The sequence below is a fragment of the Camelus dromedarius genome, chromosome 12, assembly GCF_036321535.1.
Source record: "Camelus dromedarius isolate mCamDro1 chromosome 12, mCamDro1.pat, whole genome shotgun sequence".
Classification (NCBI taxonomy): Eukaryota; Metazoa; Chordata; class Mammalia; order Artiodactyla; family Camelidae; genus Camelus; species Camelus dromedarius.
This window is the reverse complement of record NC_087447.1, coordinates 2,228,331-2,253,239: the sequence shown is the minus strand read 5'-3', so window position 1 is coordinate 2,253,239 and position 24,909 is coordinate 2,228,331. Positions and strand designations below refer to the sequence as shown.

The 24,909-nt window shown below is 54.4% G+C and overlaps 1 protein-coding gene and 1 non-coding gene across 2 annotated transcripts in view; both read left to right on the top strand.

The window, feature by feature from the left end:
* Positions 1-24,909, top strand: part of NAP1L4 (nucleosome assembly protein 1 like 4) — a 43,840-nt gene that overhangs the window by 17,809 nt on the left and 1,122 nt on the right. The window contains exons 4-14 of the mRNA XM_031448520.2: positions 1,026-1,125; positions 3,528-3,669; positions 3,903-3,989; positions 5,225-5,359; positions 8,816-8,887; positions 13,226-13,365; positions 14,654-14,799; positions 17,023-17,045; positions 17,421-17,540; positions 19,632-19,661; positions 20,086-20,142. Of these exons, the coding sequence (XP_031304380.1) occupies positions 1,026-1,125; positions 3,528-3,669; positions 3,903-3,989; positions 5,225-5,359; positions 8,816-8,887; positions 13,226-13,365; positions 14,654-14,799; positions 17,023-17,045; positions 17,421-17,540; positions 19,632-19,661; positions 20,086-20,142 (1,052 nt within the window). The remainder of the gene's footprint in view (positions 1-1,025; positions 1,126-3,527; positions 3,670-3,902; positions 3,990-5,224; positions 5,360-8,815; positions 8,888-13,225; positions 13,366-14,653; positions 14,800-17,022; positions 17,046-17,420; positions 17,541-19,631; positions 19,662-20,085; positions 20,143-24,909) is intronic.
* Positions 9,482-9,608, top strand: LOC116152111 (small nucleolar RNA SNORA54). The gene has a single exon (XR_004135697.1). It is a non-coding gene; the product is annotated as a small nucleolar RNA SNORA54 (small nucleolar RNA).

The window sequence follows — 24,909 nt, the reverse complement described above, 5'->3', positions numbered from 1 at the left end:
CTTTTAGTGGAGGGAGATTTAAAACCCAAAATATAGGTGCCATCTGTCATGGTTTTAGGCCTCTCAGAGGCTGGTGCTAGAGATGCATGTTTGCGTGTACGTGTGGTATTTACGTGTTACACACGCATACAGTTTTATATCTACACACTTACGTACCTTCAGTACACACACAGTGCTTCAAGTTCAAGTTAGTGCTTGTGCTTGGAGTTGAATGTTAAACTGAGTGCCGACTTGTGTTCAGCTCCCACGTCACTGTCCTGCAAAGGTAGAATTTAGGTGTGTGCTTCCTTTTGAGTCAGGTGAAGGCGCTAAGTTTGGGTTTCTGTACAGGGTCACTAGGAGGGAATTGGCTCAGCACAGAGCGTGTGCCACTCACTGGGACTACTGACCTCTGGGGGTCCTGTTTATTCGTGGGAACCAGTATAGAGTGTGTGAGCTGTAAGGCAGCGTGGTGGACAAAGCAAGTGGCTTTGGCAGGGGTGGTCAGGCAGGGCCTTGAGGTGGGTTTGGGCAGAAGGGCACTGCAGGTGAAGGTGGAGGCCAAGAGCGCCGGGCAGCCTGGCGCCTCCTGCGGACTGGTGGGAGTCGTGCTTTCCTGGGCTGTGAGCTGGGGTGCCCGTGGGTGCTGATTACTCTGAGGCCCAGGTGCCCATCCCTGTCCTCAGCTCCTGGGCCCCACCAAGGGACCTGGGCAGAGAAGGCGGGGTGACAGGAGATAGGCCGCCTGAACTGAGCAAGTGGCAGTGCCCTCAGTAGGGGGATGTGGGGCGCAGACAGCCCAGGGGAGAGTCAGGGCTGCGGGTGCTTCGGTGGATTTACAGCTGTCCACTTGGGTGATTAACAGCGAGTATCAAATGCCTTTAAAAATAAGTATTTTTGAAACATGTTTTCAAGAAGCCACTTGCTGTCTTTAGAAATTGAAGTAGATAAAGCTAGTCTGTGTGTTGGCGATTTGACTCCTGGCTCTTTGTTGTGTGGTGGGCATAGCTGACATCTTTGGCCTTGTTTTTTTAAACTCTTAATAGAAAAGCTCACAGATCAAGTGATGCAGAATCCACAAGTTCTGGCAGCTTTACAGGAGCGACTTGACAGTGTCTCCCGCACCCCCTCGAGCTACATTGAGACGTGAGTATGCTGCAGGCGAGGCTCGACACAAAGGGGAGGCTCTCCTGCGCCCTCAGACCAGGAAGAAGCGCGTTTTTGTTTGGCAGACGTTGCCTCCTGAGAGTCAGGCATCGGGTTCCAGAACGAGGGCTGGGGTCAGAACGTGGTATGGGACCATCCTGTTAGCTCATAGGTGAGGGCACAGTGCCGCCCTTGGTGATAGTAGAGGACTTCCCCCATTCAGGGGAGTCAGGGGGACAAGGAGACCATAGCAGGGGGCTTGGACCAGGTGGGTGGGCGGAGTGCTGTCTCTTCACGGTGGCTTGTATTTGGCCAAGAGAACCGCTCCTGCCTGACTCTCCTCCATCACCTGTGGGAGCCATACCTGTGTGTAGGGAGGAGGCCAGTGTCCTGGCTGTGCTGCACAGTGGGGACAACGGGGACACCCACCCTCCAGTCCTCTTCTCAGGGCCTGGGTGTCCTCCTTCCAAGGCCGAGCTGCGCCCACTGCACACTGGTCCCCACGTGGGCCTGACGATGCTCCTGGGGTCCGTTACAGGGGGGCGGGCACACTTGCGGTCAGCTTTGCCCATCAGTGTAGAGGGTTCTCTGGGAGGGGACTCTGTGGGGATGGTCTTGTGAGATTTCGCAGGCTAAGTCTGTGAGGTGTAGCGACACTGAGGGGGCGGGTAGAGGAGTATGAGCGATGGTTTCTGGTTTTCTGTATTTGGGAACTGAGTGAATGGGGTGGCGTTCACTGAGAGGAAGTGCGGGCGTGGGAACGGTTTTGTGGGAGCAGAATTTGTTCCACGTCGGACACACAGGGCAGGGAGGATGGTGTGTCATTGCAGTTACTGTTTGGAAGGCGGTGGGGGTACCCTTTGGCTTAGAACCCTTCTTGTTACTCCATTAAGGAGGCTTTGCAAGTCAGGAGGTGTTTAAGTTGTGTAATTAACGAGGAAAAGAAGTGCAGGTGGTGCCGTGTGTCTGCTGCTCTGCTCGGCTCTCTGCCTTTCCCTTGTCCTCTTCTGCTGCCCGTGCTCTCGCGGGGCAGCTGTTGCTGGGAGTCTTTGGTGAAGGACCTCTGCCTAAACTGAGGTTGCCGTGGGCGTGGGCGTCGTGGGACAGGGGTCCTTTGTGGTTCAGGACTGCTCCTGTACCGTCCACCCTCCTCATCCGCCGGTTCTGTGGGTTCTGCACCTGCAGTTTCAACCAACCGCAGGTCAGAAATAAGGGGCGGGGGTTTCCCAGAAAGTTCCAAAAAGCCAAACTGAACTTGACCTACACCGGCAGCTGTGTGCATAACGTTTACGTCGTGCTGGTTGTTGGGGGTAGTCTGCGGAGGGTGTGCAGTGTGTGTGAGGGTGTGCTGGGTCGTGTGCACACACCACCCCTTTCCACGCGAGGGGCGGGAGCATCCAGGGGTTGAGGTGCCCACAGCGTCCTGGGACCAGTTTCCCTGGGGTGCTGCGTTTCCTGAACAGTGCTGTGCTGGAGAGCTGCCTGGTGCTGTGTGCTCTCGGCCCTGCCCTTGTGGGAGAGAAGCACCCAGAGGGCGGGACCTGGGCCCACTGACAGGGACTGTGGGGCTTTGAGAGTCCCAGGAATCTGCTCTTGGTTCTAGAGCGTGACTGAGAGCTTTAAGTTAAACAAGTGATTCTGATGGGTTTAAAATGGTTTCTTCTAATTTATGAAAGTAACGCATACAAGCGAACGTATTTTTAAGAAGATGGGAAAGTATCAGAAAGCAAAGAAGCTCCCAGTTCTCTGACTTTAGAAGAGAACAGAGACCCTGGCTGTGTTGTCTCTGATTTTCCCTGGGTCAGGGTCAGGGTCAGGGTCAGGGTCAGGCTCAGTTCGAGCACTTGACGTGGCCCTGAGTCTACCTCGAGGACATGGCTGAGGACAGGCCCTGCTTTAATTCTGCACATCTTGTCATTGTTTCCAGTCTGTAGATGATACACCAGTGGTCATTCCAGCATATAAACTAAATACTTTGTTATTTCCTTAGGATATAGTCTTAGAAGTAGATCCAAAGAACATTTCCAAGGATCTTGTTTGCCCCTAAGAAAGATGAGTCAGAGGGCCTCTGCTTCCAGCCTCATCAAACCTGGGGATTTTTTTTTTTTTTTTTTTTTTTTTGCCAATTTGTTAAGGAAAAGACAGCAGTTCTTTTAAATTTGCATTCTTTTGGATGTTTTGTGAGATTGGATCTTTCTTTGATGTTTGATTATTTGTGTTTTTTCTTTCGTGGATTATGTTTTCAGCTTCCTCCTCCCTCACCACCCTGCTTTTGGGGGAGGCGGCAGGGGTGTCCTTAATGATTTTTAGGAGCTCTTTTTCATGGTAAGGTGGTTAATTCTGTGCATGCCACCTTATGTTGCAGACGTATGGATGTTTTGTTGTCTTGTCCCCTCTTTCAGTTTACCTAAAGCAGTAAAAAGAAGGATCAATGCGTTGAAACAGCTCCAGGTGAAATGTGCTCACATAGAAGCCAAGTTCTATGAAGAGGTCCACGACTTGGAGAGGAAGTACGCAGCCTTATACCAGCCTCTCTTTGACAAGGTAGGGGCTCTGTTGAAAAATTTAATCAGTGTATTTCAAAATCTTCCTTTAGGTGAAACATCAGATATACCCAGTGAATCACTGGATATTATTCTTGAAGCCCTAAAACTTAGAATCCTAAAATAAGTTATAAAAGCACTCCGTTTCCCCACACTTCATTTACAGTCTTGTTGTCTTAGCTCTCGATTGTGTGAATAACTGAACGTAACTCAGAAGGTTTCGTCTTCACTTAGAGAAGGGAGTTCGTCACCGGTGACGCTGAGCCCACAGACGCAGAGTCAGAGTGGCACAGTGAGAATGAAGAGGAGGACAAGCTGGCTGTAAGTTTCCTAATGAGTGCAACTTGTGTTCTGTTCCAGTGCTGCTGGAAAGAGGATAGTTTCAGTGGCTTTGAGCCGTGGGAGAGAGCTGCTTGCAGCAGGTGCTGCTCCAGCTGCAGGCTGGGTGTTCACGTTCCTTTATGGCAGTGGAGCTGAGCAGCCTGCAGGCCTGGCACTGGACTGGGTTCTGTCTGTCAGTGTGACGGACCAGACTCAAGTCACCTGTGACGACTCTGCACAGTAGTACAGTGAGCTAAGGGGCCAGGGGAGCAGAGGTGGAAACGTCAGGAGAAGTCTTAGTTGAAGGAGCAAAGACCTGCCCGGGGAGAGCACACCGAAGACGTCTGAGCCGTCCTGCTCAGGGGCCAGCAGTGCCAGCGCCGTAGCCGGGTGCACTTCGCTGCTGTAGGTTGCTGGGTTCCAGGTCCTTCCGGTGATGTGCCCTGTCAGTCACCTGCTCACAGCCTTTTTCTGGTGACAAGTATCATTCCAGTGCCGTGGGGAGTCCCAGCATGGCAGGGTGCACTTTGTCAGCCTGATTTTATGTTTGGGAGACAAGTAGCTATTTTTGTTCTATAATAGAAATTTTTAGGGATTTTTGAAAGTGTATAATGTTAGTTTTGGTAGCCACATATGTTCTTGATCCTTTAAAAATCTGGCATAGTTGAAGCCATGCTGGTGTATCCATGTAGTTATGAGCCAGTCTTTGTTGCTTGAGGAAAATCTGCCTCTGTTAATTCAGACACCCCTGTGATCATTTTCTCTAAGAATCGTGTCGAGGCTGTGATGTTGGAAAACACTCCCGTCCTCGTGGCCACAGGGCCTTTCCCGTCACCGCCCTGTGTCTGCCTTGTGCCTCCGTCCTGACCTCTCCCTCCGTGTAGGCGGGTGTGCAGCTTGGCTGGGGCGCATGTCGGTGCTGCCTGCCCCGAGATGGGCGTCTCCGAGCCGGCACTAGATGGCCTTTCCCAGATGGGGGGCGTCATACCAGCTCTTGATTCAGCTTCTTCCCTTTGATCTGACATTGAAGCGTGAAGTCACTCCTGGATGGAACGCCTTGTTTCTTGGAATCGTTTGAAATTGTGATGGGCACAGTGGGTCTTAGAGGCGAAGATTCGAAGGACAACTTTTGTTAGAAGTTTACATGGGATTTTGAAATAATGTTTTGTATTAAGCCATTGGGTTATTTGTAAACTTGTTACTTTGTGGTGTTTTATTTTACTTTTTTTTTTAAGGGGGACATGAAAAACAAAGTAGTCATAGCAGAAAAAGAAGCAGCAGCAGCAGCGGAAGAGCCAAACCCCAGAGGAATCCCAGAGTTCTGGTTTACCATCTTCAGGAATGTCGACATGCTCAGTGAACTCGTCCAGGTGGGCACACGTCCACCTTACAGAATCTGCGAACCGCTCAACAGGGTGTTCAGCAGTTGTTGATTGCGGGTGGGAGGGCACCTCCTGTGACCAGCAGCCCAGACAGTGAGGGTCCCGCCGGGAGGCGTGGTTACGGCCGGAGCCCGCCCTGCGTGCTGCCCAGACCGCGGTCCTCACGGGGTGGGGGGGGGGAGGCTGCCGCTCAGCACCTGCGCCCAGTGCCCCAGGAGGCATGCTCAGGGCCCTGTTCCACCTCACTGCGACCCGAGCCGGCGGGAGGTGTGAGATGGGAGACCTGCACACACGCTCTTGCTGGCGCAGACTCGGACTGCTCTGGGATGATTTCTGAAATTTACTGCATTTGAAATTTTAGTGGAGCGAATAGATCCTGGATGTTTCTCAGTGGTTTTTGAAACTCAAAATGGGCCTGTCGTGCGGTGCTGCCAGTTGTATAAATACATAGCAAGTTACTCACGTGTTCTGATCGTCTTACTTGAAAACTTCTCTAGTTCTGTTTTAATGGGAATAGCTCAGCCTTCTGTTTTTATCTTGTTGTGTTAGACTTTCTACAATGAAATGGGAAGCAGTTAAAAGGCAACAAATGTAACTTTCCCTGAACAGAGTTATGGTAGAAGTTTCCAAAATTCAAAAAAAGATCCTGCTCAGAAGTCCACGGAGATGGTCGTCTCTGCTTTCGGGCTTCATCCAGTCAGATCTGCATGGTGCTTCCATGTCAGCGTGTGGCCTGCAGATGGCGCTACTGCGGTTGTGATGGTTCCAGAAACTTGCCGCGTCGCTGCCTTTCTTGCCCACCTCTTTTAATGCCTATCCGAAGGCTGGAAGTTAAGAAGGGATGGGCGGGACGAGTTTCCTGCTCTCCTTCCAAGCTTGTGGAACGTTTAAAATACATGACTTAGGATAGCCTGTGTTTTGTCTTGAGTGTCCTTTTTCATAGGAAATGGTGGGGCTTAAGAAAACTAGACCATTTAAAAGAATGTCTGGGCGAGAAATTTACTGGAAAACGTGAATAGCACGCACTAAAGCCTGGTTCTCAGCCTGACTGTGAGAATCACCTGGGCAGCTTCTAAAACTGAGTAGCGTCAGTGTCTCCCCTGCCGCACATCAGAAAGAGCTCGCCGTGTTTGGAGAGGCTCCCGCGTGTTTCTGACGTGCACTAAGGGTTGAAAATCCCCCCACTAGCAGAGCAGACGGAGAGAGGGATGGAACTGTCATGGGTGTACCCAGCACCTGGGCATCCCATGAAAATGCAGGTTCTGAATCAGGTCTTGGTGGGACCTGAGGGTCTGCATTTCTGATGTGCCCCCATGTGATGGCCCTGCTGCAGGTCGAGGGCACACTGAGTGGCATCAGGATTGCCATGAAGTCGGCTTTTCGGTGCTGGTCAGGTGACTTGACTGGGTGACCCGACTCTGGTGCTGTGTGGCCAGCTGGTCAGGTGGGAGCCAGTGGTGAGAGCAGCTGCTTTGTGTGTGGCCTGTCCTTGGCTTGGGGGTGGCAGCACCGGTGGCTGTGTTTTGATGAGGTGTCTGCTCCGTTCTCTCAGCACCTCTGTGTCCGTGTCTGCACTTCAGTATTTACGCCGCAGAGCGTCTCCCTGCGCTTTGTCTTACGGCTCTGAAAAGACAGGGTGGTGTTTTCCGAGAACTCCCTCAGTGTGCAGAGGGTGATGAAGTGTGGCTCAGGCTGTTTATAGCCTGAAGCAGGTAATGGTGGGAGGTTCCCCGCTGGTCAAACGTTAGGTCCTGAAGACAGGCCCGCCCCCCGGCCCCTGGCCCCTGGCTCCTCTGTCTGGGGGCGGCCAAGGTGCAGACTCCACAAGTAGGGCTTTGAAACTTGGGAAGGGGGCAGCTTTAAGTCTCAGTCCCTGAGTTGCTTCCACTGTTGGCCCTTAGGGTCCATAGTTCTGAGTCTGCTAACCTAGGGCTTTCCATTATGCTCTGGGCCACAGAAAGTTCTTGGCCCGCATGGTACGTGGCTCGTTGAGGAAATTAAGAACATAATGGTTATTTCATGAATTTGGGAAAATGCCAGTGGGTGCTGCTGGTTTGCCTGGGCTGAGTTTGAAGACCCCAGTGCCACGTATGGAATGCATAGTGACACGTGCGTCTTGGAGCATTAAGAACTAGCCGTGTGTGCCAGGTGGGCAGGCTGCAGCCTTAGGGCCAAGTGTTTCCTGGTTCTGGAGTTTGGGACCTGACGCCTCATACTGATGCGGCCTTCTCTGAGAACCGTCTGGGCTGCTTTCTGTCCGGGGCCCTGCTGGGCGCCTTTGGGGCTGCTGCTTGTTTTGCGCTAGACAGGCACACCACGGGGGTGCGTGGCTTTGGTTCGGACCGCTGCAGGGAAGCGTGTGCAGCCTGAAAGCGAGCTGCACGAGGGTGTGGTTTCCCAGGGCATGTGCAAGCTGCGGGCGCACTTCGCCTCGTAAGTGTGCGGTAGCGTGTCTGAAGGTGGTGCATGTGCCTTACACTTCGTTATGCTGTGTCACGTTTTTGGCTTTTGTACTGAAGTGTACGGTAGTGTGTCAACGTGCATTCCTTAATGTAAAAGCACTTTATTGCTGGAAAGTGCTAACCTTCATCTGACAAGAGAGTTTCCACCCACCTTCAATTTGGGAGAAAAAAATATATATGTATTTGTATTTATGTATTTGTGAAGCATGATAGAGCGAGGTGTGCCTGTAATGTCCAAGGAATTTAAAGTTGGTGGTGATCAGACTCAGTTCTTAGACCCTAATGGAAATCACTAGGTCCAGCCCCAGGCTTCAAGGGCAGAGAAGTAACTGCTTTACGGATGAAGCAGTCATCGTTAGTAAGTGGTCACCGGCTTCCGGTCTCGTGATTTCTTTTTCTCCCCCGAATTTTTCTCATTTGGACTTTACAAATGACAGGCCCTGGCAAACTTCTGAATTTGTGTGATAATGACATATAAAAGCATAGGGCCCCTAAAGAAGTCTGTCACTGAGTGGCCCTGTAAGTGGCCCTGACTGTGAGTAACTATGTGTGTTGGATTTTGGATATTTATTGCCACGTGCCATGAGCAGGAATGGCTTGGCTGCCAAGGTCAGTAGCTTGTCTAGGCATGTCCTCTGATGCTGTCCCTTCAGAGGTGCTGAGGACCACCGGTCTTGGTTGGTGGCATTTCTGACCCCGTGTGCAGTGGCGCTGGCTTGAGGGCAGGCAGGGCCCTTGGCCTTCCTGCGCGACACTGATGTTACCAGTGCTCTGTGCCATACAGCGTGGCACCTTGTTGCTGTCACCCTACAACTGGACGGCGGTGGACAAACTTGGGTGACTTCCTGGGAGTGGCGAGGACAGGATTCCAACAGGGCTGACTCTCCGGTGTCTTGGAGTACACGCAGCAGCCACTTAATGAGAACATGTGTGCTGTTTTTAGAAAGCCCACTGGAGGTTTCTTTTTTCTCTTTATGTTCAGGAATATGATGAGCCAATCTTGAAACACCTGCAGGATATCAAGGTGAAGTTCTCAGAGCCTGGACAGCCTATGGTGAGTCCTGATGGTCTGAACTCCTGGCTGGTATGAGAAAGGATTGGGGCACTGAGGGTAAAGGGCTTGGAGCCAGGACAGGAAATCCAGACCCGGCCACTCGCTTGTTGGGTGACTTGGATGCGATGCTTACTTTCAGATGGCCTTTCTGGGCCTCGCCCAGCACGTGCACAGCCTGACAGGTAACTCAGGCCACCAGCTGCTGGGTGGCAGGTGCAGGCGGCAGACGCAGGGTTGGACTCCTCAGCCGTGGTGTCCGCTGTGCCACGCCCTCTCTCCGAGCTGGTTTGTTTCCTTGGTCGGGAGGGGTGGTGTCATCCTTTTCCTCAGTGTCCCAGGTCTGTGAGGATCTGAGGTATACAGAACAGGCAGGGGAGGGTGGTAGGTGTGGACTCAGATAGAAGCAGCGCTGTGACGGAAGCCCAAGGTACTAGTGAAAGAAGCCTGCTAGGGTTCAGCTGTAGAAACAGCTGCAGGTCGTTAACGTTGGGAGAACGTTTCCCTGCTGTCATGAGACACAGCGTTGCAGAACACGTCCCACGGCCTGCAGCTCAGTCTCAGTGGCTGCAGTTAGGAGAGTTGGACCTGGGTGGCACGCACTGTTCGTGACCTGCTGGTCTGCCTGTGGCTGGTGGGTTCCATTCCGGTGCGACAGTAGTTCCAGCGGCACATGACTGACTGACTGACTGGTGGCTCTCAGTCTCAGCTCGTGGGGACACAGTGCCTGAGCGCTGTAACTTTGGGATCTTGGGATGGGAGACGGGAACCTGGGCTTGGTTCCTTCCCTGCAGAGCAGTGTGAGTGGGATTTCTCTCTTCCTGGTCCTGCAGGTGGTTCCTGCTGGGGGCAGGAGCAGGGGCCACACACCTGTCCCTGTCCCTGTCTGAGTCTGCTCTACTTTGGGAGGTGGCATTCAGCTATCCCTTTGCGGGTGGGGCACGGGCACCTGCCTGCGTGGTGGTGCCTGCTCACAGGTTGGGGCCACTCTGGTAGCTGAGGGGCCCCTCTTTCCCGCGGCACCCAGGTTGTTCCTAGCTGCTTCTCCCACACGCGCCCCTCACTGTGCAGGGCTTGGCCGGTGCGCCCCCTGGCGGCCCCTCGTGGCAGTGCACTGCCTTTGCTGTGATGGGGTGCCTTGGCTTTCCCCATCGGGCGTGTGCGCGCGGGCGCTGTTGTAAGATTCTGTGTGTGTTTTCCTCACCTGTGACTGACCCAGACTTGATGACCAATTTCCCCCTAGGGATCGTTTCCTTTTCCCCTTCCTTTGCTCTTGTCGGACACCTGTTTGGAACCTCGGCCCGTTTCCTTTCCCTCCCAGCCTGTGCTGGTTCCCCTCGTCTTGTTCAGTGGCCCGTAGGCGGGTGGAGCCCCAGCTGCGGGAGGCTCCAGACTCTGAGCCAGTCTGGTGTTCCTGCTACTTCCCCGCGCACACTGTGAAAGTCGTGTGTGCTTCCTGTAAGAAGACTGGGACAAGACGGAGAAGTGTGATGAACACTGTGCAGATCTCCGTCTTCTGGAAGTGACTACCAGCGGCTCAGTGAGCTTCCCCACAGTCCGCCCTTTTACAGGTTACTGTGAAACAGCTGAGACATTAAAGTTACAAAGAAAATGAAAGGAAGCCACCTAGCTTCAGGATGAAACACTGCCAAGGCGGTCGTCCCTCAGCCCTGGCCCCGTGGCCACCCCCAGCTCACCGTGCTCATCGCCTTAGCACCGTGGAGTGACGGCGTCAGGGCCTGTGGACAGCGTGACCCTGCTCCTTCCTAGTCCTGCAGACTGTGGGGTGGGCAGGAGCTGTCGTATCTGTTGGCTATAAACAGATTTATTTAACATTCCCCCAGATGTGCCACTACCGCCACCACCCCGTTCTAAACCGATGCATTATGATCGGCTTACTTGAACCCCAGGCTTTTGTTTAAATTTCTGGTGGTTTCCTCAGTTCAGATTCCTTTTAGCGTAATTACTGGGTCAAAGGAGACGAGTGTTCGTAAGGCCTAGCCATTGTTCGGTTTACTTTCTGATGATGTTAGTGCTTTTTTTACACTTTTCTCTTTTGTAAGAATCTTTTTTGTCGCGCTTAGAGCGGAGCTGCAGCAGCGGTGCAGAGACCCCAGACTTGAGTTGCCTGCTTTGCCCCATGGGCGTTGCTGGCTGGAGACCACCTCCTGGTCTCCTCAGCCTGAGTGCTGGCACAGACAGTGGCAACTGTGTCACTCTGCGGGGCGGAAGAGATGGGATTTTACCCTTAGCTCCGCGTGCGTTTGGGCGTCTGCCCTCTGCTCACGGCCAACTTGGCTGTAGGCAAGGTCGCCTTGAACTTGGCCCTGTTCTGCTGGAGTAAATGCTGTCCTTAAGTCAGCCCCACTTGCGCTTGGCTTACTGGTGACTAAACAGGGCTTGGGACAGGACAGAAAGGAGAATAGGAAGGAAGGCGGTAGCGCCCTTGCTTTGGGGAGATGGCAGGTGAGGAAACGGGGAGGAGGGGAAGCGGAGAGCTCCGTCTGTACAGAAGGTGGGGTAGTAAGGGAGGACGGTCGGAGCAGCCCCAGGCTGCCCGCGCACACCTGCGGCCACAGCCCCGGGCCGCTCCCAAATGAAGCAGTCTCCAACTTTTAAGCTTTTTTTAAAATTTATTTTTTAAATCTTATTTTATAATTATTTTGGGGGCGTAATTAGGTTTATTTACCTACCTGGGATTGAACCCAGGACCTCGTGTGTGGTACGCACGTGCTCTACCACTGAGCTACACCCTCCCCCCATCAGCCTCTACGTTGGCGGCCTCCTTGCCTTCCGTCTTTACCCTGGTTTTTCTCAAACCCAACATAAAGATCAGGTTTGGAAGGGGGCTGGGGTCAGGGTCGGGAGAGGCGTGGAGCCGGGCCTGCTGATGTCATCGTTCCCCGTAGCTGCTCGCCCCCTCCCCGGCCGCGCCACCCCGGCAGAGGCCAGGCCGCAGCTGGCTGCTCCGGCCCCTCTGGGCACTGACTGGACTGCCCCAATCCCCTGCCCTCCTGTGACTGGCCCTTCCTCCCTCCACCCCTTCTTGGGAGAGTTCTTTTTTCATTTCCCTTGTGAACATGGTTTGTTTTCAGTCTTTTTAAACTTTTTTCCCCAAGTGATAGTTGTGTCATTATAACAAAATAGCCAACTTCCAGCAGGCGTTGCCTGTGGGCCTGGCCCTGCCCTCAGTGCTCCTGTAGAGGAGTTCTCCAGTCGGCTCAGAGAGAGAACTTTTATTCCATTTTGCAGACAAGGATACTAACACACTTCATATATTTTATACACTTTATATATAACACACTTTAACATACTAAATAACTTTGCAGAATCACGCAGCACCAACGGGCAGAGGTGGGATTTGAATCCAGGCTGTCTGAACCCAGAGCCGGCCGTGTAGACTAATTCGCACGCCCGGGTTGTCTCTGATCCTTTATAAACAGGGCCGAGGTGGGTGTCTTTGCACAAGTGGCTGCATCCGTCCAGGCGTCCTTTGCAAACAGGACGGGTTCCTCAGAGTAGAATTACCGAGTCCCGGGACGTCATTTACATTGTTCATTTTTGGCGTGGCTGAATTGCCCTTCACAAAGCCCTGTGCAGTGTGTAAGTGCGCCTTGTTTCCCAGAAACCCGTACCAGCACTACACAGTCTCTGGACATTTTGCCCAGAAAGGGGGCTTCTCGTTTTATTTTTCGTTTACTTTGTTCCTCGTGAGCATGGGTGTCTTTCTGCTGCCATCTGACTTGCGCCTGCTGCTTTGTGCAGTGCCCCTCCCGTTCCCCTTGCGTGTCCCTAGGTCGTCAGGGCACTCTGAGTGAGGGTGGGCTTGTCCTCGGGGTGTTTTGAAGAGGCCCAGTCAGTGCTTCCTCTCCCCCCCACGTTGAGTCTTGCACTTTGCCGGCAGAGCAGATGTTCTGCCTGCGTCTCGGGGCCTCTGGCGGCGGAAGACTGCGCTGCTTCTGCCCTCTTCTGCCTGCGGAGCCCCGCCCTGCCGTGGCCTCGGGCAGGGAGGGGCAGGGCAGCGGCGAGAAGCTGGATCCCTCAGAAGAGCTTGTCCCCCACCAGGGAGGGGGCATCGGAGGGGCCCACGCCCGCGCTTGCGCCTGAGGGGTGGCTGGTATTTCCCCTGACTGCCGTTTGTGTTTTAACTTTGGGCTGGTGTTTTTGCAGCAGAGACATTTTTCTGGTCACGTGGCCATACCTGTGAGCTTCTCAGTGATGGTTCCTGCCTGTGGTGTCCTGCTTGGGGAGGGGGGCTGGATTCCAGTAAGTTCTGGGCAGTTCATGAAATCTGTAGTTTATAGATTTTGTGTGGTGCTTACCCCAAGTTTTTGTTTTTAGTCTTTTGTATTAGAGTTCCACTTTGAACCCAACGACTACTTTACCAATTCAGTCCTGACAAAAACGTACAAGATGAAGTCAGAGCCGGACAAGGCTGACCCCTTTTCCTTTGAAGGGCCTGAGATCGTGGACTGTGACGGGTAAGAAAATGCTGTTTCCACTTCTTTTTCTGAAACAAAAGCCCGAGATGGTTTTAGAACTTTTTTACAAGTAAGGCAGAAGTTAGGAATAAAGCAAAAAGTCTTTAATCTGCTGAAAAGCCCACTAGACAAAAATGTACAAGAAATAGTCTTCCTAGAAAAAAAAAAAGAAAGAAAGAGTCTTCCTGTTTGGGCTTGCGATGGCCTCCTGGGAAATGTACTTTGTGGTATGTGGGCCACGGTTTGGGGCAGTGGCCCAGTTTCCTCACTTTAATGAGGGGAGTGGGTTTTCTGGTCCCGTGAAATGAAGCGGTGCCCAGTGAGCTAATAGATTCCTCCAGCAACCGTGTGTTGAGTGAACGGGTGAGTTGGTACCGGGCTGTGCTGGTCAGCTGCTTGCTCTTGGCGTTGGTGGGGCAGTTTAACTGTTGTTTGCCTCATGACCAGGCAACTTGGTGATTTCAGTCTGGACTCATTCAAAGGAGAGGATGGCTTGGAGTTCATTCCCCCAGTTGGTTTGGGATGTTTTGGGAAATTGTTCTATTCCTCATTGAAACAATTACCTTCATTCACTGAGCCAAGCACTTATCCTTATGAACTTCCCTGTTTGAGCAACACAGAACTTTATTCAAATCCTACTAGACTCAAATAGCTAGACTCATTTAGAAAGGTCATTTCCCTGGGCCAGGCCACCCTGTGAGAAGACGACCTGGCTTTCCAAGTGTGCTCTCAGGCAGACACTAGTCGGATACCGCCAGGTATCACTTGTTGGTCCAAGGTGGTTGAAAGAGTTAAACAGCCGTCCGTGCTCAGCCCCAATCGGGGACCATCCGGCACTCCTGGAACCGGTGTGGCTCACAGTGGCCGCCTGTTTGCTTTCTCCAACCTGTCTCCCTCACTTAGTTGCCTTGTGAATTCAGCTCCCTGAGTGGGTGGCTTCGTGTGCACTGTGGGGTCTGTCAGGGGCAGCAGGTGACAAGCCCAAGAGCCTCACACTGGCCCCTCTGCCCGGCCTGGACCAGGCATGGCCACAGCAGGATCATCACAGCCCTCCCCCCTACCCCCACCAAAAGTGACTTGCAGGGGCATAAAGCTTTGCCCGTGGCCCAGGGCCACGTGCCCCTCCTTCACCCACCTCCATAGGGGCTTCGCAGGCGTGTGGGACGCTTACTTGCAGGCTGTTAAGTTTTGCAGTTTAAGCAGAGAGCTGTGATGTGGCTTTCTGTGCACACATGAACCGGTTTTTCTCATGGAGTGTGTCCTCGTGACGGTGGTCTTGTCCCTGTAGGTGCACTATTGACTGGAAGAAGGGGAAGAACGTGACAGTCAAAACCATCAAGAAAAAGCAGAAACATAAGGGTCGAGGCACCGTCAGAACAATCACCAAACAGGTCCCCAACGATTCTTTTTTCAACTTCTTCAATCCTCTGAAAGGTGAGCTGACCGGGTGTTGGGTGACTCCTGGCTGCACACTCACATAGAATGACAGGTACCCTCAGGAGGCTGGGTACCGGTCCTCAGGCCAGCGTGGCGGTAAAGGGGCAGCGGCTGTGCCGGCAGCAGGGGTGCAGGGACACAGGCTTGTGGATGGCGGGGTGGGGCTCTGGTCACATGGGCTCAGCTTTCAGATCATCTGCCCACCCCTCTCTTTCTCAGATTGATTCTTTGTGTTCCTGCATGCCTGGATACAGAGCTTCAGGGGTTTGGGAATCTATAGCTTGTGACAGACAGAGACTTTGGGCAGAGTCACAGCTGGGAACCCTCTCCCCCCAGTGAAGTAGAGCTGGGGCTTCACGCCAGGAGAGGCTGAGCCCCTGGATTGGAGGGAAGCTGCTCGGAGCCCTCACGTCGTCTCCTGACCTCTAGGGCTTGGGGGCCAGCCCAGCTGACAGTGCTGAAATACAGAAATGAGGAAAAACCTTTTTCTCTTTATTTTCCACGAGCAAAATACAGTTTGAAATAAAGAAATGCTGGCTCTGCCGTAGGTAACTGCCGTAGGAACCTTTGGGCTGTTGGTCCTGGGGTCACAGGGTGGCTTCACCCGGGAGTCTGGCCCTTGTGCCGTGTTACCAGGCTGCCCTTCAGCTCTCAGTCCACTGGTTTTTACTGAGGTGACTATTTTCTGTGATTCGTCTTTGAACCTAGAGGGTGCAAGTGTGTATTCGTTTGGGCACAAGAACGGTCATAAATTTAGTTCTGAAGTACCCTATTTGGGGAAGATCCCTTTTGGAGCCTCACGTCAGCACAGTGGATGTTACTGGTGTACATTCTCCGTGAAGCAGAGGAGCTTTGAGCCCTAAGTTCGGTGGCTTTGCTGGAAGCCTTAAATAAGTAACAAAACTGAAACGGAATCAAGCTAATTCGAGTGGATTCAGGAGGTGATTTTGGGGAATCTAAACCTGACCTGCCGTGGCTGCACATGCAGCTCTAGAAAGGCACCCGAAGCCACTGAGCGGTGACTGCTTGGAGGTGAATTGTATGGCATGTCGATGATGCCTCAGCGTAGCTGCTTGCAGAGTGATCAAGTAAACACAACAACATCAAGCCTGGCTCCGTGGTGGAGGGTGACAGTGGGGGAGGGGTAGTCTGGGAGAAAATCAAAATTGATGAAATGGAGGTAACGGGATGGCTAGTCCAGCGCCCTGTAGTCTTTAATCCTGCAAAACCAGTCCAGTCCAGCAGTCAAATGAGGAAGGTCCAGGGGCTGATTGCTGGCTCCCAGGCCAGAGCCGCCGAGCCGGCGTCTTGAGCAGCCTGTGGAGCAGGGGCGCCCACGCCCAGCACTCAGTGTCCTCGTGATCGGCCAGTGCTGCCTCTCTGCGCTGGCTCCCCGGGGACAGGCCTCCATCACAGGGGCTCACGAGAGGGTAGACAGGCTGGGCTGAGCCCAGCTGGGGCTCCACTTCCGGTGGAAGTTGGGGTTCCGAGCTCAAGCGCCACTGGGCTTCCCTGAGCGTGGTGTTTGGTCTCTTTCCTGTCACGCCTGGTTCCGGGCTGGGCCCCACTTCGGCACCCAGGTCTGTGTGGCCGTGTGTGTGGAAAGTAAGTCTCCCTGACTGTGAGCAGCAGCGTCCTGCCCGGGGGGTTCTCATTCTATGGAGGAGCACGTCAGCACTGTTCTCTCCTTCCTTTGCCAACAAGCAGAGGTGCAGTTTCAGCCGAGCTGAGATGCAGCACCGCGCTCACACCCAGGTCTTACGAGGCTTACAGAGCTTCCTCTTGAGGGGAGGGTGGAGCTCAGTGGCGGAGCGCATGCGCAGCACGCACGAGGTCCTGGGCTCCATCCCCAGTACCTCCGGTTAAAAACAAACCAATGAGATTTTCCTCTTTCTCTACTGGATCATCATGTGTACAGGACATGAGTTAAAACTCCACTTAAAACACAGATGCCCTGAAAACCCGCAGTCTGGGGCACTCGGTGCACCTTTCCCCCTGTTAATACTTGAAGCTTTTGTGAGTTCTTTCCTTAGAGCGGCCTTCGCCAGCTGGGCCTGTGGGCCCTGGAGTGGGGGGCGGTGGGGAGGCACGAAGCTCAGGCAACTCCCACTGGAAACCTCGGGTTGTTACATACCCGGTTTATCTCAGCTGAGCTTCTGGTGTGGGCTGTGAAGAGGTTTTGGTTGCCAGCGTAACGTCTGTCTTCTGGTTTTTTTCTAGCATCAGGAGATGGAGAGTCCCTGGTAAGCTTGTGTCGTCATCACAGACTTCATTTTGCTGTTGAAGCCTTCATTTCCTGAGCCGTCTGCTGCTTGCTTTCCAGTCTGCTCCTCCTCCCTAGACTCCTGGGCTGGCTGGTGCCCCCTGTGGCCCGGGGTGGGGCGGAAGCATGTGTTCTGTGGGCGTCCTTCAGCCCGGGCCCCCCGCAGGTGTGGGCCCTGCCCTCCGTGTGGCAGTCCCGGTACCGCTGCCCCGCCTCGTAGATGGCTGTCACTCGGCAGTGCTGCCAGGAGGCGGGGGGTGCTCCTCAGCCATGCCACTGGAGGTCGGGTGAAGTGAGGCTGAGAGGGCATGACGTTTACCGACTGAGACGAGTTAACGTTCAGTTCTCCCCTCAGGATGAAGATTCCGAATTCACATTAGCCTCCGACTTTGAGATCGGACACTTCTTTCGCGAGCGGATAGTCCCTCGAGCTGTGCTCTACTTCACCGGGGAGGCCGTAGAGGATGACGACAATGTATGTGGCTGATGGCCGCCCAGGCGCCTCCCTCCCTCGGGGTGGCTCGGGGCGCCCAGGCCTAGGTCTCATGGCATCCTTGGCCAGACTCGTGGGGCCTGCTGTGGGGCATTGGGAGGACGTGGACCGGGGAGGGAGGGACGGCAGGCGTCCGAGCAGAGAGCCAGACACTGCATGAGGCCCGCCCAGGGACTCGTTTCACATGTTCTCAGGGACCAGGGCTCACTGTGCTGCACTCGGGGTCTCTCAGCTTGGGGCAACTGAACACGAGGAGGCTCATTCCCGGAGGTCTGGCCACACCGAGCACTTCTCAGCAGAGCCGATCGTGCCAGCAGAGCGGTAGAGACCCCTGCTCCGCACAAACACGGCGCCGCCGTGCTGGCCGCCGTGCACTCTGCCTGAAGGAGCCAGCCCCGCCACGGTCGGAACTGGGGGGCAGAGCCCCTGAGCGCAGCCTGGCCAGCCGCCCTTGGGCTGTCCCCAGAGACAGTTTTCCATCACGACCAAGGCCCAGCGTACTGCCAGCTTTCTTGACGTGGACGAGTGAGGTCTGGTTCGGGAACACGTTGATGGGAGAAGACATTGATTCCCTTGTGTTGAGTGCTTGTGTGTCTCCTCACTGCTGCGGTCTGTTGGGGCCTTGACAGGGCAGTGGGCGCTGGGCAGGTTCGGTGGCTTTGTGCCCTGAGGCGGTGGCGGTCAGCGTCTCCTCACAGCTCCCTCCTTGTGCTGAAGGCCCCAGTGGCGGGAGGGGCCCGTCTGGTGTGCCAGCTGACCGGTCTGAGACTAGCTGACTTCTCCAGTGCGCTCTGTCCGCCCTGGGCTGGGAGGTGGCTTTCAAGGTCCAGGAACAGGGACACACAGCTGCTCAGACTTAATTTTACAAAATGCTGGTTCCGTAGCAAATTCTAGACTAGCACAGTCCAGTGGAACCTCCTGTGATGATGGAATTTCCTCTACCTGCTCCAGCCAGTGCATTAGGGCCAACACCTAGTGGTGCTGGAAGATGTAAAGTGAGGAACTAAATGTTCGGTTTTATATAATTTGGCCAAAAACCATCTAGGGGCTGCACACAGTGGAAACTCATCTCCAGATAGTGGTCTCCAGACTTTTTTGGTTACACACCCATCAACTTAAAACCTTGATACGCTGCGTGTGTGTGCTAGAGTGCAGTGCGGGTGCTCACGTGGGCAGTGCGGCGTGTTTGCTTGTAGCACACGTGCATGTGCTCGTTCCCAGCACCTCTGCACATGACTGCTGCTGCGCAGTGTAGTGAGGTTAGAAGTGGGGTTCACCTCAGCCTGCTTAGGCAGGAGCCCCAGTCCTGCCCATTCCCCGTGTGAGCTGGAGGTGATGTAATGACTCCAGCTGCTTTTCAAGCCCTCAGAACCCCGCCCGACAGAGGAACTGCTCGCTGAGGTGCAGGGATGAGCTGGCTGACCTGAGGCTCGCTAGGGGCGTGCGCATACAGGATGTTGTTTTGGAATGAAGTGGGTGTAGAAGTCCTGGTTTTGTCTCCCACACTCTTGTGGGTCACCTGGTAACTCCTCCCATGTCGATGCAGCCAATAGTGATAAGGTGTCTTTAATTTTGTTTTTGCTTTATGTTTGAGACTCAAATCAGTGCCCAACCAGGGATGTCCTTGGACACGGGAGAAATTCATTCAAGACCAGCCAGCTACAGTATTGGAGTTTCCCCTGTGCACTTCAGTTAAGACTGAACGCCAAGGTTTTATTGTATTTCTAAATACAGATTAAAGACTTCGCCTGTATGAGATACAAAGTGGCATGAGAAGTCCTGTGTGTAATAGAAGCACGCTGGGGTTTGCTTAGCTCAGCCAGTTTCCCGGTGGGACCCCGCGCACTCCCAAGCTGACCGTCTCCTTTCTGCGCCCCTCCGCATCCACGGTCCCCCTTCGAGTGGTTTTCTGATCCCTGGTGTCCCTCTGACACAGCAGGACTCAGGAGCACGCGGCCCTGTGCTTCAGGCGGCGGCCTGACCGGCGTGGGCACCTGCCGGGGACCGGGTCTGGGTCTGGGTCTGGTTGCCGTCACACTTAATACACCTAAAACCCGTTTCCTGTCTTTTCAGTTTGAAGAAGGTGAGGAAGGAGAAGAGGAGGTAAGACGTCTTTTCCTGAGGTTGCACTAGGCCTTCTCTGCTTGAGTGGCCAGAGCCCGTGACGTCACAGGCGCGTCACAGTCGTCCCCGCGGCGCGGCCTTGGCGGCCGTCAGCCCTGCCGAGCTGGCGCCAAGGGAAGGCGTGGCAGATGTGGAACTGTGTCCAGAGTGGGACCCTGCAGCTGGCCGCATGAAAGTGCATCTTTGAAAATAATCATGTAACAAACAGAATCTACTTTTTCAGCAATCTGTTCATTTCAGGGTTGTCTGTGAGAACAGAAGGTGCCCGGGGGTGGGGTTAATCAGTTACGAAGACTAATGACTGCAGTTGATTCCCTTGTGAATCAGAGTTTAGCTTTATTTGGGCAGTGGATCCACAAGAACTTAATTCGTGTCTGTTCAGCTAGTTCTCCTTTTGATACAGGAGTTAGAAGGTGACGAGGAGGGAGAAGATGAGGACGACGCCGAAATCAACCCCAAGGTTAGTGATCTGGGGGCCGCGTGGTTGGACTTTTAAATCGTGTTCCCCACTTTGAGGCAGTGGTGTTACGAATGTGTAATTGTCGTTCTATAATTAGTAAAGTTAAAACACACCAGAAAAATACTTGAATGAGGAACTGTTGAGACATGTGATACATAATTTGAGTGTTAAGTGTAAATATTCACTAAAACGCTTTCCAACTCTTTCACAAGTTGTATCTTATTTTATAGAAACTCGTTCAGTTTTTTAAATGAATGATGGAATCATGGGCATAATCTTACAATTGTACTTGGGCTGAGAATACTCAAAAGTTAAGTGTCTAGGTATCTCAGATAATTTAAAATAAACTCAGAAGCTTTGCTTAAGAAAAAAGAATGCTGATGAGGGTGAGTGGGCACCTACAGATCTGAGTTTTCACTTTTGATCTCAGACGAGATCAAGGGCCTTGCCATCTGGCCCGCACTTCAGATACAGAACTGTCCCCGTGCTGTCCTGAAGCTGTGATGAGAAGTGCTCCTGTTTGCTCACGTGACATGTGCTGCTCACCTGCCTCTTAGGACTAACACCACGGGCTGTGAGGCCACTAACATTACCTGGCATTGGAGAGCCTTGCCTCTGTCTCTGTAGACTGTGTGTGTGTTTCTTACCCCGTTTTTGCCCAGAGCAGAACATGTGCTGTGCTGTCGGGGTGTGACTGTCGTGGTGGCCTTGCAGCACCAGCTGTGTCTGAGCGCTCGCTCACGGCATGGTTCCTTCCTTAAAGTGCCCAATAAACACTGCTTTGGGCGCGGGCTCACCAGCACGTTCATCTTTTCAGAGCCAGCCTGTCCGTTTCGGCACGGACGCGCCTGTGCTCAGTTCCCGAGTGAGGACCGCCAGGGGTCGCGAGGAGGGCCGCCGGCCCCAGCCCTGCTGTGGGTGCAGCGCCCGGGGCGCAGGTGCATGTGTCCGCCCTCGGCGCTGACACACGGTGCCGGTGTGGGCTCTGGAGCGGAGGCGGAGGCCGAGGTGGTCGGCCCCGTCCACTCCGGGCGCAGCGTGCAGTCTGTCTTCCCCCGCTCGTCTTACCGGCAGCGGGTGCTCCGCTCCTCCGTGTCTTGTTTCCTTCCGTCTGTCCTCCTCCTCTGCTCTCCCCTCGCTGGACCTTCTGTCTCCTCTCACATCTGAGTTTTCTGGACAAGCATTGTCACCAAGTAGTTACAGACAGCTTAACAAGAAGTAAAGAATTGTCAATACTAACCCTTCATGAAGTCTTGATTGTTTGTTGGTTGGTGAGAAATGATTTAGGAGGGTCAGTTGTGTGAGCTGAGAACTGTCAACCACGTGGTCGAAATCCCCCAGTCTTGCCCTCTGGGGTCATGCTGTGACATTTCTATTCCTTCACGCACACCCCTTCAGAGGGGCCTGTCACGTCACAGCCTGCACAAACAGAGGAAAACGGGAGAAAGGAGGTTCTGGTGTCAATGGCCCGGCTCTGGCAGGAGGCTTCCCACCTCAGGGTCGGGGCCTCGCCCTCGTGTCACGGGAGGCAGTGGCTTTTTCCTCCTGTGTAACTCTGTGCATTTCATTTTCTTTCACGCTGACAGTTCCTTTCAGTTTTTTTCCCCATTTAGGTGTAATTTTTGTCTGTTAATCATACGTTTCTAGGTAAGGTGGAATTCCATTTATTCCTAACTTCCAAACTTCGGGTCCACGCTTCGCAACAATGCCATGTTGTGACTCAGTGGATAAAGAGGAGGTGGCTGTCCAGGCGGACTCACCGGGTGCCAGGCTGGACTGGGGCTGGCTGAAGAGCGGCGTTTTGTGCAGGCATCTCTCGCGTGTCCTCTTAAAGCCAGCTGGCAGAAATCACATCTGGCTTCTGCTCGCCGAGCCCAGTGTTGGTCGCTGACCAAGTAGCAGGGATGTAACTGCTGTGACATCTTTGTTGACGACTGGGCTGCCCTCCAGGAAGAAGGCAGAACAGGGGGGCCCTGGGATCGGCTGCCCACGATGGCAGTAGGCATCAGCCCACTGTGATTTTCTTGACACATGTCTCTCGATCATTTATACTTTTTAAATTGAGGTGTTATGCAGACCGACAGATAAGGAAGGGTAACTGAACTTCTCACACCAGAGTATTTTACCTGAAGAGCCACTGGCATCCGTTTCATGTCGGCGTTAGTGAGTGCCGCTGAGGGTGCCGGGGAGAGTTCTGCCTGAGCGAGGCAAGAACTGACTGCAGGTTTCAGTGGGCATCAGCCAGCCCCGGCGCCGCCCTGTCCCCCACGTGGGTCATCGGGCAACGTAGCTCTGCCCCAGCCAGAAGCCCCCTCCCTAGTATGGTGCACGGGAGGGGCCGGTGGGCCTCTGGGGGAGACCAGCTCAGGAACGGCGCCGTCCAGGGAACAGCAGGGGCTGCACGAGCTGAGCTCAGTGGGCGGCCAGTGTGTGGGAGAGGGGGCCGTGTCTCAGTGCCTCCTCGTGGCTCGGGGGGCCGGGAGGCCGGCTTCCCCAGAGCCTTGGGGGCCTGTCTGCATGGCCTCCCTGTCTTACTCCTGTGGGCTTGGTTTCTTAGAGAATTGCTAGGCAGTGGGCAGACATGGGCTGAGGAAAGCATTTTAATTCGATGGAGTGAATGTACATTGTGGATCTCTGTGTCTGAAGGCCAGGTCTGATCACTGGTGGTGGCATCTAATCGCCCTTGCTTCCCACACGTCTGAAGACGCCCGCCAGGGCTGTCCCTGTTACCTGGAGCATCTGCCCGCACCGACCTGTGTCTCTAGGAGCGAGGGACTCTGTTCAGTGTAACCACGGCAGTGCCGTCAGACTGTCAGCAGGGCTGGAGCTTCCCCCGGGAGGAGGCCGTCCCTCTGCAGCCCGGCCGCCCTCGGCCCCGGGCTGCATGCCTGTGGCGCGTGCTTGTTGGCTGTGTGTCTGTTAAAACCCTTATAAATGGCCCCTGACGGGCAGTGTGGGCTGTTAGTTTGTTCCTTTGAAACACCGACTCCTGTCCTTTGTGAGCAGCCTTGGGTGCCCAGGCTTCTGACAGCGTCTGACTTGAAGCAGGACACTTGGGTTTAGTTGGCAGTTCTGTTTCGGCCTCTGCCACAGGCTGAAGACCGTCGGTGTCTCGTGGATGAAGTTCACGTCCCAGTTCTGTGTCAGCCCTGCAGCCTGGAGTTGTGTCCACGTGGACGCTGTCCCCAGGGCCGGGGCTGCACACGGGCCTCGGGTGGTGGGGGTGCTGGTGGCGGCCCAGTCCTCCTCATCTGGCCAGCTTCCCGGCCTCCCTCCCCTCCAGACGCAGGGTTCCCGTCCAGCTTCTTGCCCTCACAGTGGCCCTGGCCCTGGTCTTGGTTTTGGTGAGGACCCCTTTCCGCCAGCCATCTCCGTACCCCCAGGAGGGGGTTTACTTTACGTAAATAAGATGCGTTCTCCTGAGTCCCTCGAGGAGCACGTTGTGGACTGTGCAGCGCTCTGCCTTACCTGGCATCCTCGGTGTCCAGTGTACACATTTACCTAGGGAGATGCAGCATGCCGGGTCCCCCCGGCCCACCACCCGCTCCGGCCCCACCCCACCCTACCCCCAGCTTCGGCATCTCTAACCTCCTTCCTTCTGCAAATGCATTCTGGAGACACGCACACCCTTCTCCCCTGGTCCTGCCAGCGCTGTCCTAGGCCTGGAGCACTTCTGCACCCCCAGTGAGTCTGGAGCCAGCGTCTGGGCCCCTTGGCCACGGGTCTGGGCCGCCTCCAAGTCTGTCCTTGGAATGGCGGTGTGCGGTCTTCCTCAGCTAGGATTGCGGGTGGGGCGCCCGTCCCGGCTCGTCCCTGTGCCCTTTCCGTTACACTTCTGGGCGGGGCCTGGGACCAGGGCCCACGGGCATTTGTCTGTGTGCATCCTTTGCACACAGTTTTTCACCCCTTCAGTGTGGTTTCCCTGGAACAGGCTGCAGCCTGGCTTGTCCTCTGACGGGGTTGGTGGCGCTGTCCCAGACGTCCTTTCAGACTGTGCTGCGGGCTTTTCTGAAACTCCGTGGGCCTGGCCGGTCACGTTCAGTCATTGGTCATCTTCACGGCCAGAAACCACGGGTTACTGGGAGGAAGTCTTGTCTGCTCAGAAGCTCCTTCTCTCGGGCTGCTGTTGGCTCCACACGCGGTCCGTGGGGCTGCCTCGTGTGTTTCAGTGGTGAGGTGTGGGTGTCGGGTCGTTCTGAAGTGAGTTGCACCTCGGGGCGGGGAGGGTCTCCCTCACCCCTTTTCTGGAGGATAGAATTCCCCCATGGGCAGGCTCCTGGGAGGGCTGGGGCTGGTCTGTGAAGCTCTCAGTGGCCTCTCGTCCTCTGTCAGGGCGCAGGCAGAGCCCAGTGCCGGGGGCGTCCCTCCTGCGAGCCTCGGGCCAGCCGGCGGGGACAGGGGTTGCTCCAGGCAGCGGCCCAGGAGCCTCTTCCCTGCAGGGCCGGAGGGGTGCCCGTGGGCAGGGCTGTGGTTGCCCCGCGGCTCTGAGGTGCCTTCAGCTTTGGGACCGGGGCTTTCCTGTGCGTTTAATCAGCCTCTGCCTCCGGAGGACCCTCCCTCCCCCCGGGACCCTTCTGCTGTGAATGAGAATGTCCTTAAACAAAAATGGGCAGCCCCACTGTGATCTTTTTCCTGGGAAGTTAATTTTTTTGTTACTATTTTAAAAGTATATCTGGAGGAACCCTTTTTTCAGTAAGAATAAATGAAACATTTGAGTCTTTGTGTTCGATGTTGGTTGGAGATGCTTGGTTGATGGGGTTGGTTGAT